The sequence below is a fragment of the Loxodonta africana genome, chromosome 16 (genome assembly GCF_030014295.1).
Source record: "Loxodonta africana isolate mLoxAfr1 chromosome 16, mLoxAfr1.hap2, whole genome shotgun sequence".
Taxonomy (NCBI): Eukaryota; Metazoa; Chordata; class Mammalia; order Proboscidea; family Elephantidae; genus Loxodonta; species Loxodonta africana.
The window spans coordinates 11,178,445-11,190,556 of NC_087357.1; the positions used below are offsets into that span (position 1 = coordinate 11,178,445).

The following is a 12,112-nucleotide window of genomic DNA, read 5'->3' on the forward strand; positions in this document are numbered from 1 at the left end:
GGGGCCTAAGCTAGGCAGGGAGGGCCTGGGCTGGGAGAAAGGCTCTGACAGGTGGGAAGGGCTGGCTTGCAATGGAATGTCTTGAGGGGCAAGGAGGCCATGAGGAAATGGGAGCCCTGAAAGCCCCGCCCCCAACCCTGTGGCATCCTCTCCCTACCCACAGGCGTCCCCACGAGGGCTGCAGCCTGTCCACACTGCCCACATCTAGGACTAATGCCCTCAGATTCAGTAGCAAAGAATGGGACAGAGTTTTTATTGCCAGGCCCCCTCTGAATAAATGTGCAAATATCACTCCCAGTTTTGAGAAGCCCTCCTGGGGGGATGAGCCCGGGAAAATCACACAACTTCTCCTGACTCTCACCATCCAAGGCTTTGTCTATAATTTTATTTTCTACAGTTTATATTCTGCAAACAATATGTATTTGAATACTTTTCAAAACAGATGCTATTGTGCTGCTAAAGATGCCCTTTCAAACTACATCAATGGAACCCAGAAAATTCTGCGATGCCACTGGCCTCCTGGAGAATCGCGAGGTACAGCAAGAAGAGATGGAAGGACATCTGGAAATGGTGGTTTGGATCTGCGTCTTCCAGAGATCGCACCCCACCCCTAGACCCTGTCCCACCTAGGCCAGCCCCCTTCCCCTGCTCCCCCCAATCCTAGTCAGGCCCCGCCCCAGCCAGGCCCCACCCCACCGTGCTGGAGACACATCTGAGTGTTGGTTCACTGACAACCTGTTCACTTCCTAATGGGAAGTGAGCTACACGCCTTACTAGTAGGCTAACCTTGGTGTGTCACTGGACGTTTCTGTTCTCTTAATGCTGTGGTTCTCAGCCGGGAGGGATTTTACCCCCCAGGGCCATCTGGCAATGCCTAGAGACACTTTCAGTTGTCACAACTGGGGGGGAGGGGGGACCACTGGCATTTAGTGTTGAGGCCAGGGATGCTGCTAAGCATCCTGCAAGGCACACAACCGCCCCCACAACACAGAATTATCTAGCCCAAAATGTCGACAGTGCCAAGGTTGAGAAGCCTGCCTTAACCCTAGGAGGAGAATGCAAGTGCCTACACCAGGGGACTGGAGTGAGGATTTCATGAAATAACGCACACGAAGGAACCGGATTTGCCCGGCACACGTGTGCCCAGAGTATGTGAGGTCCTTCTGCTCCGAGCCTCAGGCTGCCCCCCCGTGAAATGGGCCCCCAGCCGCAGGCTTCTCTGCCACTGCTCATTAGCTTTGGCGTTAACTAAGCACTCCGGTTTGAACAGTCGAGATTCCCATTAAACCTGCAAAATCTGTGACCAACGGAACTTCTTATGATTATGGACAACCGCCAAAACCTTCATTCACATCATTTGGGACTTTAGTACAAAGCTATAAAACCACCCACTGATTCAGAAACATTAAACCCTGCGAGAATGAAGTATTTCTAGAAGTAACCTTTAAGGTATGCTTACTCTTTGCCTTATTACTGAATCCTAGAAAGGGCCTGGTTGCCTCTCAGAGGTTTGCATTTCTCGTCTATTAGAGTAATACCAGCAATCTGTTACTTCTCGGCGATGGAGGAAAGGTTAAAATGAAAATTGGATTTGGGGAGTTATATCCATTCCAAGCGCAGCCTAGAAACTCCGCAGCTGCAAGAAGAAAGTTGGGGTCTTGGGAAGAAGCCATCATGAAGGGACAGGAGTGGTGATAACTCTATTGATTACAGCAGCCTGAGAAATCTAACATTCGCCGTAGCCTGGCACGTGGCAGCCAGCTAGCTCCTCAGCAGCATTTTTCATTAAAACTAAAGAAGCAGGAACAAAATAATACCTCGTGCATAAGAGGCAGTTCATCTGAAATGGCTTATTCTGAAATATTACTATCAAGCGTCTACACATCCTGAGGCTCAAAGGACATTAATGAACGCTGAAGAAAAACGGTGGCCGTCGGGCGCTTAAGAACACCCGGTCGGTACTCAGTTGTTTGCCATGAGGAAAGACAGAAATGACGGCCCAGGGTGAAAAAGAGAATGGTGACGTGGGCAGTAAATAAGGCCCGGCTCTGCCCCACACTCCCCACCCTAGAGAGAACAATTCCTTCACTCCCCGGGGCCACAGATCGCTCCAGATGTGCTGGGCCGCCTCCGTGGGCAGCAGACAGGAGGAACCGCCAAGAACAACGAACCCCACCCTCCCAGGCCCCGCGGCATGCATCAGCCGGATGAGAGACCCCAGTTAACCAGACCTGGCCCCCTTGCTGAGGCCGCCCCCACGACAAGGGCCTCTGCTCTTCTTTGGGGGCAGGAGTTGGGGGGGCAGTTTCTCGTTTAGAATGTGAGAGATGTGGACTGTGAAAAAAACTGGAAAATGTCAAAAAGAAGGAGAGGATCACCCACGGTCTTGTTGTCGTTAGTTGCCACGGAGTTGATTCCGACCCATGGCCATGCCATACGTGCAGAGTAGGACCGCTCCATAGGGTTTTCCAGGCTGCGAACTTTTGGAAACAGGTCACCAGGCCTGCCTTCTGAGGCGTCTCTGGGTGGATTGGAACCACTAACCTTTTGGCTAGTAGCTGAGCACTTAACTATTTGTGCCCCCCAGGGACTCCTACTTAAGTTTAAAAAAAAAACCCAAACCCGTTGCCATTAAGCCGATTCCGACTCATAGTGACCCTATAGAACAGAATATAGGACAGAAGAGAACTTCCCCATAGGGTTTCCAAAGAGTGGCTGGTGGATTTAAACTGCCAACCTTTTGGTGAGCAGCCGAGCCCTTAACCACTGCACTACCAGGGCTCCATACTAATCATACGGTTTATAAATAACACTAACTTACAGTGCACTACAAGCTGTGAGGAGCCCTGCTGGCGCAGTGGTTAAGAGCTCTTAACCACTAACCATCTAAATATAACCAATGACAATGTCTTCATATTAGGTTCTTTTCTAAGCAGCAGCTTTTTTGGGGGGGGGGTTATTTGAGATGGTTGTCATCATACCGCTTGTATGATTTTAAATATCGCCTTTTTAACTCACCGTTACGGACAGCATCAGCATTCCCCCAACTCTCTAACAAATTATTTTAACGATTTATTCTCTCTTAAATTCATCCTATGAGTAGGATATAAATGTATACACAGTTGCTTATATTTAGAAAACAGAAAGATACGAGAGCCAATAGTTATAAAAATGGCCGCCTATGAGAAACAGGCGGAGAAAGAATAGCAAGAATGGGGCAGAAGCTAGAATTCCTGCAATATATCTTGTTTTGTGGATCTGATTTTGGAGCCATATAAATACTTTGCATAATCACAAAACAAATTTAAATGTTGAAAAACCAACTTCCTAACAATTAAACATAAAAAGAATACAAAGTAGATCCAGCAGGTGGCATACTACCCAGAAAGGAAGTTTTCCTAGCAGCTTTAAGACACAGAGATTTGATTATAAATATGCTCTAAGGGAAGAAAAAAAAAATCTTAAACCGTACCAGTCATCAGTTTTAGTAATTATACTCAGTAATCATATTGCTGGGGGTCGTACTGGTGTCACTGATAGACCTGGTGGTTAGCACGTACTCTTTTGTCTGGCTTCTTCCGTGAAGCACAATCTCTTTGTGATTTGAGACTCTTGTGTATATTATTGGCTAAAGCAAATGAGTAATTGTGCTGGTATTCTTAAAAATCAGGATTTTTGACATGGAAGAAAGGAAACACAGGTATAAGATTGACGAGATTAAGTAAAAACCCACAGGCCTGAATCTGAATGAGAAGTTTCAGTATGAACTCATGATGTATTTTATGTTTAAAATTACATATATTTCCCAGCTCTGTCTAGTAAACAGCCTTAGAAATGATGAACAACTCAGTAGCAATGAGCACCACTAATATTTTCATTATGGCTTCTAAATACTATTTTCCACTAAAAGTAAGCATGGCTCCCTAAAAGGATGGCTAATTCCAAGCGCAGGGCAGGAAATGTACAAGGCAGGTCCGGAATATCCTGTTACACCAGAGAGTAAAAGACACCTTCAAAGGCTGCCAGGGTCACATCAAGAGGACCCAGTCTCATCTAAGGGACTAGACACCAACTAAAAGAGGCTCACTCCCACTGGTCAAAGACAAAATAATTCAAGCAGCCATAAGATAATAACTGCAATGGATTGAAACATCAAATCTGCTTAAATCCATTGATGTATAATGATCTACGTATTTACGGTGGTGCGGTGGTTAAGAGGTATGGCTGCCACCAAAAGGCCAGCAATTCGAATCCACCAGCTGCTCCTGGAAATCTCATTCATCACCTTGAGAGGATGCAAAAGAATAAACTCATTATTTTGAAAACTAATAAAGAGGAAAGTGATGGACATTTATCTGGAATTTCCTATATGAACAGTACCTTAGTGTAATGGATTGAATTGTGTCCCCAAAAATGTGTGTCAGCTTGGTTAGGCCAGGTGTGGCTGTCCTCCATTTTGTGATTTTCCTATGTGCTGTGGATCAAAACTTCTGCCCGTGGGTAAGAGGATTAGGGTGGGATTGTAACACCACCCTTACTCAGGTCTCATCCCTGACCCAATGTAAAGGGAGTTTCCCTGGGGTGTGGCCTGTTCTCCCTTTTAACCCTCAAGAGATGAAAGGGAAGCAAGCAGAGAGTTGGAGACCTCATACCACCTTTGGACCCAGGGTCCCTGTGCCTGAGAAGCTCCCCGACCAGGGGAAGATTGAGGACAAGTACCTTCTTCCAGGGCCAACAAAGAGAGAGAGCCTTTCCCTGGAGCTGAGGCCCTGAATTTGGACTTTTAGCCTACTTTACTATGAGGAAATAAATTTCTCTTTGTTAACGCCATCCCCTAGATGACTAAGACACTCAGGGTAACGGATAAGAGAAGTTGTCCTGTATGAAAGTATTCCAGAGAATAAATGAGGAAGGAATGGCAGAATTCAAATATCACCATTTTGCGACCCTCAGTGAATTAATAGAGTTAGGCACTGATCACTAATAGCTGCTAACAACACAGAAGGAGAGAACAGGATGTTCTGTGCTTCCTGATGTAAGAACACATCACCTACACAAAAAGATCAGACCTGAGGCTGACCAAGCTTCTCGATCTAACTACCAATATCCAGGAAACAGAGTCCAGAGGGGCATGTAAAGGGCATCCCTGAGGTACACAATGAGGTGCATATCCGGGGAATGCTAAGGACAAACAACTCAGTTCCTTCTTCAAAAAGTTGCAAGGGAAAACAAAAGGAAGATGGAGGAAAATCTGTAGATTAAAAGATACTTAAAAATCATACTGACCAATCACAGTGCAAAAACCTTATTTGGATCCTAATTCAAACAAATTGTAAACAACATAGAACATTTATAAGACAATCAGAGAAATGTGAACAATAGCTAGCCATTTGATGATATTAAGGGGTAATTGTTCATTTTATTTAGAGGCGATAATGGCATTGTGACTACGTTTTTTTAGAAAAGAATCCTGCCTGACACAGACTGGAGAAACCCTGAGAGTATGGCCCCTGGACACCCTTTTAGCTCTGTAATGAAGTCACTCCTGAGGTTCACCCTTCAGCCAAAGATTAGACAGGCTAATAAAATAAAACAAGACTAAAGGGGCACACCAGCCCGGAGGCAAGGACTAGAAGGCAGGAGGGACAGGAAAGCTGGTAATAGGCAACCCAAGGTTGAGAAGGGAGAGTGCTGACATGTCGTGGGGTTGTTAACCAATGTCATAAAACAATATGTGTAGTAACTGTTTAATGAGAAGCTAGTTTGTTCTGTAAACCTTCATCTAAAGCACAATAAAATAAAGAATTCTATCTTTTAGAGATAAATAGAAATATTTACAGATGAAGTGATATGATTTCTGGAATCTGATTCAAAATAACCTAGGAGAGAAAAGTGAGGAGGTGGAGATTAAACAAGCGGTGATTAACTGGAAGGGGGTCCCAATGGCCAAATATGGGACAATCTGAGCAACAAAGTAGTGACAGTAAAGGATTATAAATCTAGAATAAAGCAAATATCCATGAGTCCCTGTTGATATAAATACATAAGTAAATGGGAGGAACGAGAAAGCTCTTCCTTACAGAAAATTCCAGTTAACAAATATGAAAGGAATGATGGAAACACAAAAGTCATCATGGGGCAAACACCAGAGTAATTCTTGTTTCAGGCAAGAATTACCAATGGAGGCTAAGAGTAGGAGGGGAAAGAGGATATTTACATAGTGTCAATGGCCTCTCCCATAAGATACTTAATTACAAAGGACAAATAGTAATACTATAGCGGGGAAACCTGGCCACTCCACCTCAACCAGCCATCAAAGTTACGTCACTGTCCTGAGGTTCACCCTTCAGCCAAAGATGAGACAGGTCCATAAAACAAAACAAGACTGAAGGGGCACACCAGCCCAGGGGCAAGGACTAGAAGGCAAAAGGGGACAGGAAAGCTGGTAATAGGGAACCCAAGGTTGAGAAGGGAGAGTGTTGACATGTTGTGGGGTTGTTAACCAATGTCATAAAACATGTGTACTAACTGTTCAATGAGAAACTAGTTCGTTCTGTAAACCTTCATCTAAAGTACAATAATAAAAAAAAAGTTATATCACCAATAATGGGACAAAATAACATCCCGTGCCTCCTGACAGGACGCACCTAGAGGTGCACGGAACATTTTTGTGAAATTCCAGGTAAGGAATTAAATCATGTGGAAACATCAGGAAAAAAAAAAAATACTGGCCAGTAGCCCCCAACTATTAACTCTGACTCCTGGTGACCCCATGCGTGTCTGAGCAGGACTGCTCTATGGGGTTTTCAACAGCTGATTTTTTGGAAGTAGAGCCCCAGGCCTTTCTTCCGAGGAGCCTCTGGGTGGACTTGAACTTCCAAACTTTTGGTTAGCAGCTGAGCACTTCATGGCTTGCACCATCACTGACTGGTACTCTTCAAAAAAGACCAAGGATCCCCAAGAGACCTGATGCCCACTTCACGGTCTACATGCTTGAAGGAGACTCCTCAGAGTAAGAGTACCAGCCATATCGGCCCTGCTGTCTGAAGGAGGCTAGGCTGCCCTGACGGCTGTACCGGTGGCTGCGTTGTCCGACTGCGGCCACATGGGTGTAGCGTATCAGGCTGTCCCTCTCCTGAGTGTGTCCCCATGTTGGAATCATGCAAATAAACGCTCACTCCAAAGTAAAAAAAAAAAAGAGCAAAGAACTGTTCCAGAGTGACGGACTAAGGGCACATGACCACTGAATACAACGTGTGACCCTAGTCCCAAAAAAAGGATATTAGCCCGATGACAAATGACTTCTGAATAAAGTCTCTAGATTAGTTAATAGCACTGTATCAATGTGATTTTCCTGATTTGGGTCATCGCTCTGTAATTATTGTATAAGGTAACATTGGAGGAAGCTTGGCATATGGTAATTCTTTGTACTATTTTTACAGCTGTTTTCTAAGTCTGAAATCACTTTAAGAAGAAAAATCTTAAGTGGTGATTAGCCAATAATTACTGGAGCTCAGTGGTGGGTACCTGGGAATTCACCACATTACTGTCTCAACTTTCATAGATTTTTAAAATATTAACATTATATTTTATTTTTGATGAAAATATACAAAACCCGCTCACATTCCACAGTTTGTAGACACAACGATCAGTGATTGGCTACATTCTTCCCATTGTGTCAACGTCCCGTTATTCCCCTTCTGGTTTCACTTCCACTGACTTACAAGCTCCCTGGCCCTCAAGTTGTGCCTTAGAATAGCTGCTGCCCATTTGGTCTCCTAATTTTTTAAAAGAATGCAATACTCAAGGGTGACAATCTTTACTCTTCGAGCTAAACTGTTGCTTAGTTTAAAGGTGACTTCAGGGAATAAATAGTTCTCCATTCAAGGTTTGAAGAGTAACTCAGGACAATTTCATAGACACTTGAAATTTTCTGTGATAAAGGTTCAAACGAGAAGCTGGAGAGACATGACAACCATGTGCAAGGATGTGGGTCAAACAAATGGACAGTCAAAGACCATTTCTAAGATAGTGGAGAAATGTAAGTACGGATTGGGTATTAGGTGATACACTGGAATTACTTGGAAGAAGTACAACCAGAATGCTCATAAGAAGGAAGGATGGTGAGACCTACTCACGTACTTTAGACATGTTATCAGGAGCGATCAGTCCCTGGAAAACGATATCATGCTTGGTAAAATAGAAGGTCAGTGAAAAAGAGGAAGACCCTCAATGAGATGGACTCACACAGTGGCTACAACAATGGGCTCAAGCATAACAAGGATTGTGAGGATGGTGCAGGACCAGGCAGTGTTTTGCTCTGTAGTACGCAGGGTTGCTATGAGTCAGAACTGCCTCAACAGCACCTAACAAAAACAACAACAGGAATTATTGCTAGCTTTGTTAGTTGTTGTAATGCATTGTAGTTATGTCCCAAAATGACGGTATTTTTTGAGAGGCAGACTACAATATGAAAGGGTACAATCACAAGAAGTCTGGGATCTGCTTTACAGAACAACAAGGGAAAAAAAAAAGAAAGGGATAGATGAAGAAAATGTGGCAAAGTCTTTGTTGAATCTGGGTGATGGGTATATTCATTGTAGCATTTGCCTTACTTTTGTGTATGTTTGAGATTTTTCACAATAAAAAAGACAGTCTGCCCTATGAAAAAAAGCAGTGGAAACCCAGGGTATTCATTCACTCAGCCTTCATTCACTCACATTCTCTAGCAGCCTACTGTGGCACCTGCCGGTGCTCCCCAGGTACTCCCCAGGCCCTGTGTCCTCTGAGAATCTCAGGGGAGATTGGGTGCTGTGACCCCACACTTCCTTGGCCATGGGCCGTCTTTTCTCAACATCTAGTGAGGGCCCAGTGCTCTAGGTCAGCATGCACCCAGGGAAATGCTGGTCCAACCGCAGGGCAGCGCCCCGGTGGTCCTGGGACCCCAGCCTGGCCCGGGATGCTGACACATGGGGGATTCCCCTGGGCCTGTCGGCAATAGAAAGCATTGGGCCATGGACTGGCTATGGAGACTGGTCTGCTCTTTCTTCAACAACACTCTCAGAAAGCCGCCCGCTGAAGGGGGACCAACTGCACCCTCACAGGACAGGAGGCGCTGTGGATGCTAAAATCACAACTGCCCTTTTTTTCTTTTCTAAGATGTATGTTTGGAATGCAGTCTGCCCCCAAAATAGTCATAATGTAAAGGTGGTTTATTTCTTGCGTTTTGTTTTTATCTTGCTGTTATACTGTCTCCAATTAAATAGTTTTAATACAGTGATTAAAAAAAAAAAAACCAAACCCACTGCTGTTGAGTCCATTCCAACCTAAAAACGACCCTACAGGTCAGAGCAGAACTGTCCTACAGGGCTTCCAAGGAGCAGCTGGTAGATTCAAACTGCCAACCTTTTGGTTAGCAGCTGAGCTCTTAATTAACCACTTCGCCACCAGGGCTCCAATACACTGATACCAAAAACCTGTTGCTGTCAAGTCAAGTCGATTCTGACTCATAGTGACCCTATAGGACAGAGCAGAACTGCCCCATAGGGTTTCCGAGGAGCGCCTGGTAGATTCAAACTGTTGACCTTTTGGTTAGCAGCCAAACTCTTAACCACTACGTCCCCAGGGATTCCTCAATACACTGATAGGACTTGTCAGTTCTTATGTTTCCCGAGAAGGGGCAAAGAAAGTCACTTAGATAAAGTCAAAGGCTTTTCCATTTCTCACTTTCATACTGGAAATAATGATCAGAAACATTCAGTGGACCTCGTTTCTGTTTTTCATCCCCTTTCCAGCCAAAACAGCTTTCATAAGGGGTCTGGGCAGTGCACGGGCAGACCCATTTCAAGCCCCAAGTCCCCCAGTTGGAGCTCCGGGCTTCCTGGCTGCCAACGGATACCTGCTCATGCCCACTTCTCAAGGTACCGTCATACCTGGTGAGCTTCCACGCCCATCTCCTGCAGGGCCGACTTGAAGAACTCCGGAGAAGGCTTCCCCACCACTTCAGCTTCGATGCCACAGGCATACTGGAACAGAGGAGGACAGGCATGGGTCTAAGACCATGAAGCAGGCACACGCCCAGTCTGCAGTTCAGGCCTCCCTCTGGGTGGATGAAGGAACCAAACCAAACCCATTGCTGTTGAATCAATGTCGACTCATGGTGACCCCATGCGTTGCAGAGTAGAACTGCTCCATAGGATTTTCTTGGCTGTAATCTTCATAGAAGTAGATCGCCAGGTCTATTCTTCTGCAGCACCAAACGTTAGGTTAGTAGTTAATACCACTCAAGGCCTAGGAGAAAGGAAAGACTGTTCCCAATGTGTGCTCAGGGATGGGATCAGGAACCACGAGGTGTGGGATGGACAATGACATGGGCCTGAGAAGCGCCTCTCATAGGTAAGAGCTCCACACCGGGCTGCCCAGGACGCTCGGAGCGCCCATCACCAGGCATTCAGCCCTCTGCTCACCACCCGACTGCGGCTGGGGGCAAAGCCAAAGGGGCTCCCACACTGACCCCGTGCTCTGGCAACCATCCCAGGCTCTTTCTTCTGCCCTGCCCACCCCCAGCTCTGTCACCGACCCTCTGGGAGGGGTCTGGGTTCCATCATCTGTCAGTCCCCGCCCACAAGGATGTGGCAGTGTGGATGGGAGTGGGCATGAGCCAGGCCTCAGTCAGGGGCCCCAGGTTGGGGCAGCAGATGGGACAGGATGGGAACATGGCAGCAGATGGCTTTGGAAACTGGAGAAGGGAGCTGAAGGGAGTCCAGTGAGGTCACGTCAAGTCTGAGGTGCTATGTCAAATCTGAGGTGCTATAAGGAGCAGCGTGAGGAACCAGGAGGGGAAGTCAACGAAGATGTGAAGTCCTGAGTCCAGAGAGTAGACAAGAGCAGGAAGTGGCGGGGGGCGGGGGGTTCCCGCCTGTGAGTGGGGGAGGAGGGCAGGGTGAAGCCAAGGTCCAGAGAAGAGGGAGCACCTAGCTCAACGCCCAGAAATGAGGGCCTCCCTTGGAATCCTAAGAGTCCCTCCAGGCATGAAGCATGCTCTCTTCTCCCGAAAGACTGGAAGCACTTAGATGGCCCCAGAAGGTCTGCACAGGCTGGGGACACCCCCAGGGCAGGTACCTCGAGTGCCTTCATGTAGGCACCTACGTCCAGCATCAGGCCAGAGGTCTCTTTGTAGTAGCGTCTAGAAAAGAGAAGGAAGGGACAAAGTTGGAAGGGACGTGCCAAGAGAGACGGCCATGTCTGGTTCTGGTGACTCAGACAGCTGAGTCACAATGAGGGGTCAGTCTAGGCGCCACACTGACAATGGCCTGTGGAGGTCAGTGCACAGAGCCCAGCGAGCGGCCGCCAAGCCCAGGCGAGAGAGCAGAGTGGGCAGCTCAGTCAGAACAGCTGCCCACTGCCAGCCTTGTGGGGACCCCGCCGCAATGATTAACAGGGGCCCGTGGGACAGATGGTTCCAGTTGCTAATACAGAGAAAGACAAGCGTTCTGTGTTCTGGGAAAGGACAGCAGGCCCACAGAGCATGTGGCTCACCCCTAATTGCTAATAATTAACCCCTAATTGCTGCCTGGAGAAGAAAACCCCATTAGTTCCACAGCACCCTGCCACGGCTCCTATTAGCCAGAGGTCAGGGAGGTGCAGCGGTGTGGGCACCAGATGCTTTTACGAGAAGACTGCCTCCTTCTCCCCCACCTCACAGAGGCGGGGCAGGCTTGGTGCTCAGGAGCACGCCTTTCTCAGGATGGCCTTCCTGCTTCTGTGAAGCTGCGCTGACCCAGCGGCTGTGCCCAGCCCCGGCCACCACTCCGCGGTCCACCCCGATGGCAAGCTTCGGGAAACGCTGCAGAGCACAGTTCTGCTCTGACACACACAGGGTGGCCGTGAGTCGGAGCCAACTCGACAGCAACTGGTTTGGTTTTGTATTCACAACACTGGTATCAAGCTTGGTCTAGTTTGTAACCCGCTTCTTATAGTTCACCAAATGATGTATTGTTTCTACACAATAAACAGACAAGGCTAGCCACCGTGTGGACGTGCTGTAACTTTTTAACGCCCCTGCTGATGGTCACTTAGGTTGCTTCTAGTTTTCTGCCACAGCAAGGCTGCG

General features: G+C 47.0%; 1 protein-coding gene across 2 annotated transcripts in view; it reads right to left on the bottom strand.

Moving 5' to 3' along the window:
* The window catches only part of LHPP (phospholysine phosphohistidine inorganic pyrophosphate phosphatase), a 139,687-nt gene that overhangs the window by 89,753 nt on the left and 37,822 nt on the right, over window positions 1-12,112 (bottom strand). For both annotated transcript variants that reach the window (XM_003419671.4, XM_064269211.1), the window contains exons 4-5: window positions 11,122-11,185; window positions 9,933-10,025 (exon numbers count right to left, since the gene is read on the bottom strand). In XM_003419671.4, coding sequence (XP_003419719.2) covers window positions 9,933-10,025; window positions 11,122-11,185 — 157 coding nt within the window. The remainder of the gene's footprint in view (window positions 1-9,932; window positions 10,026-11,121; window positions 11,186-12,112) is intronic.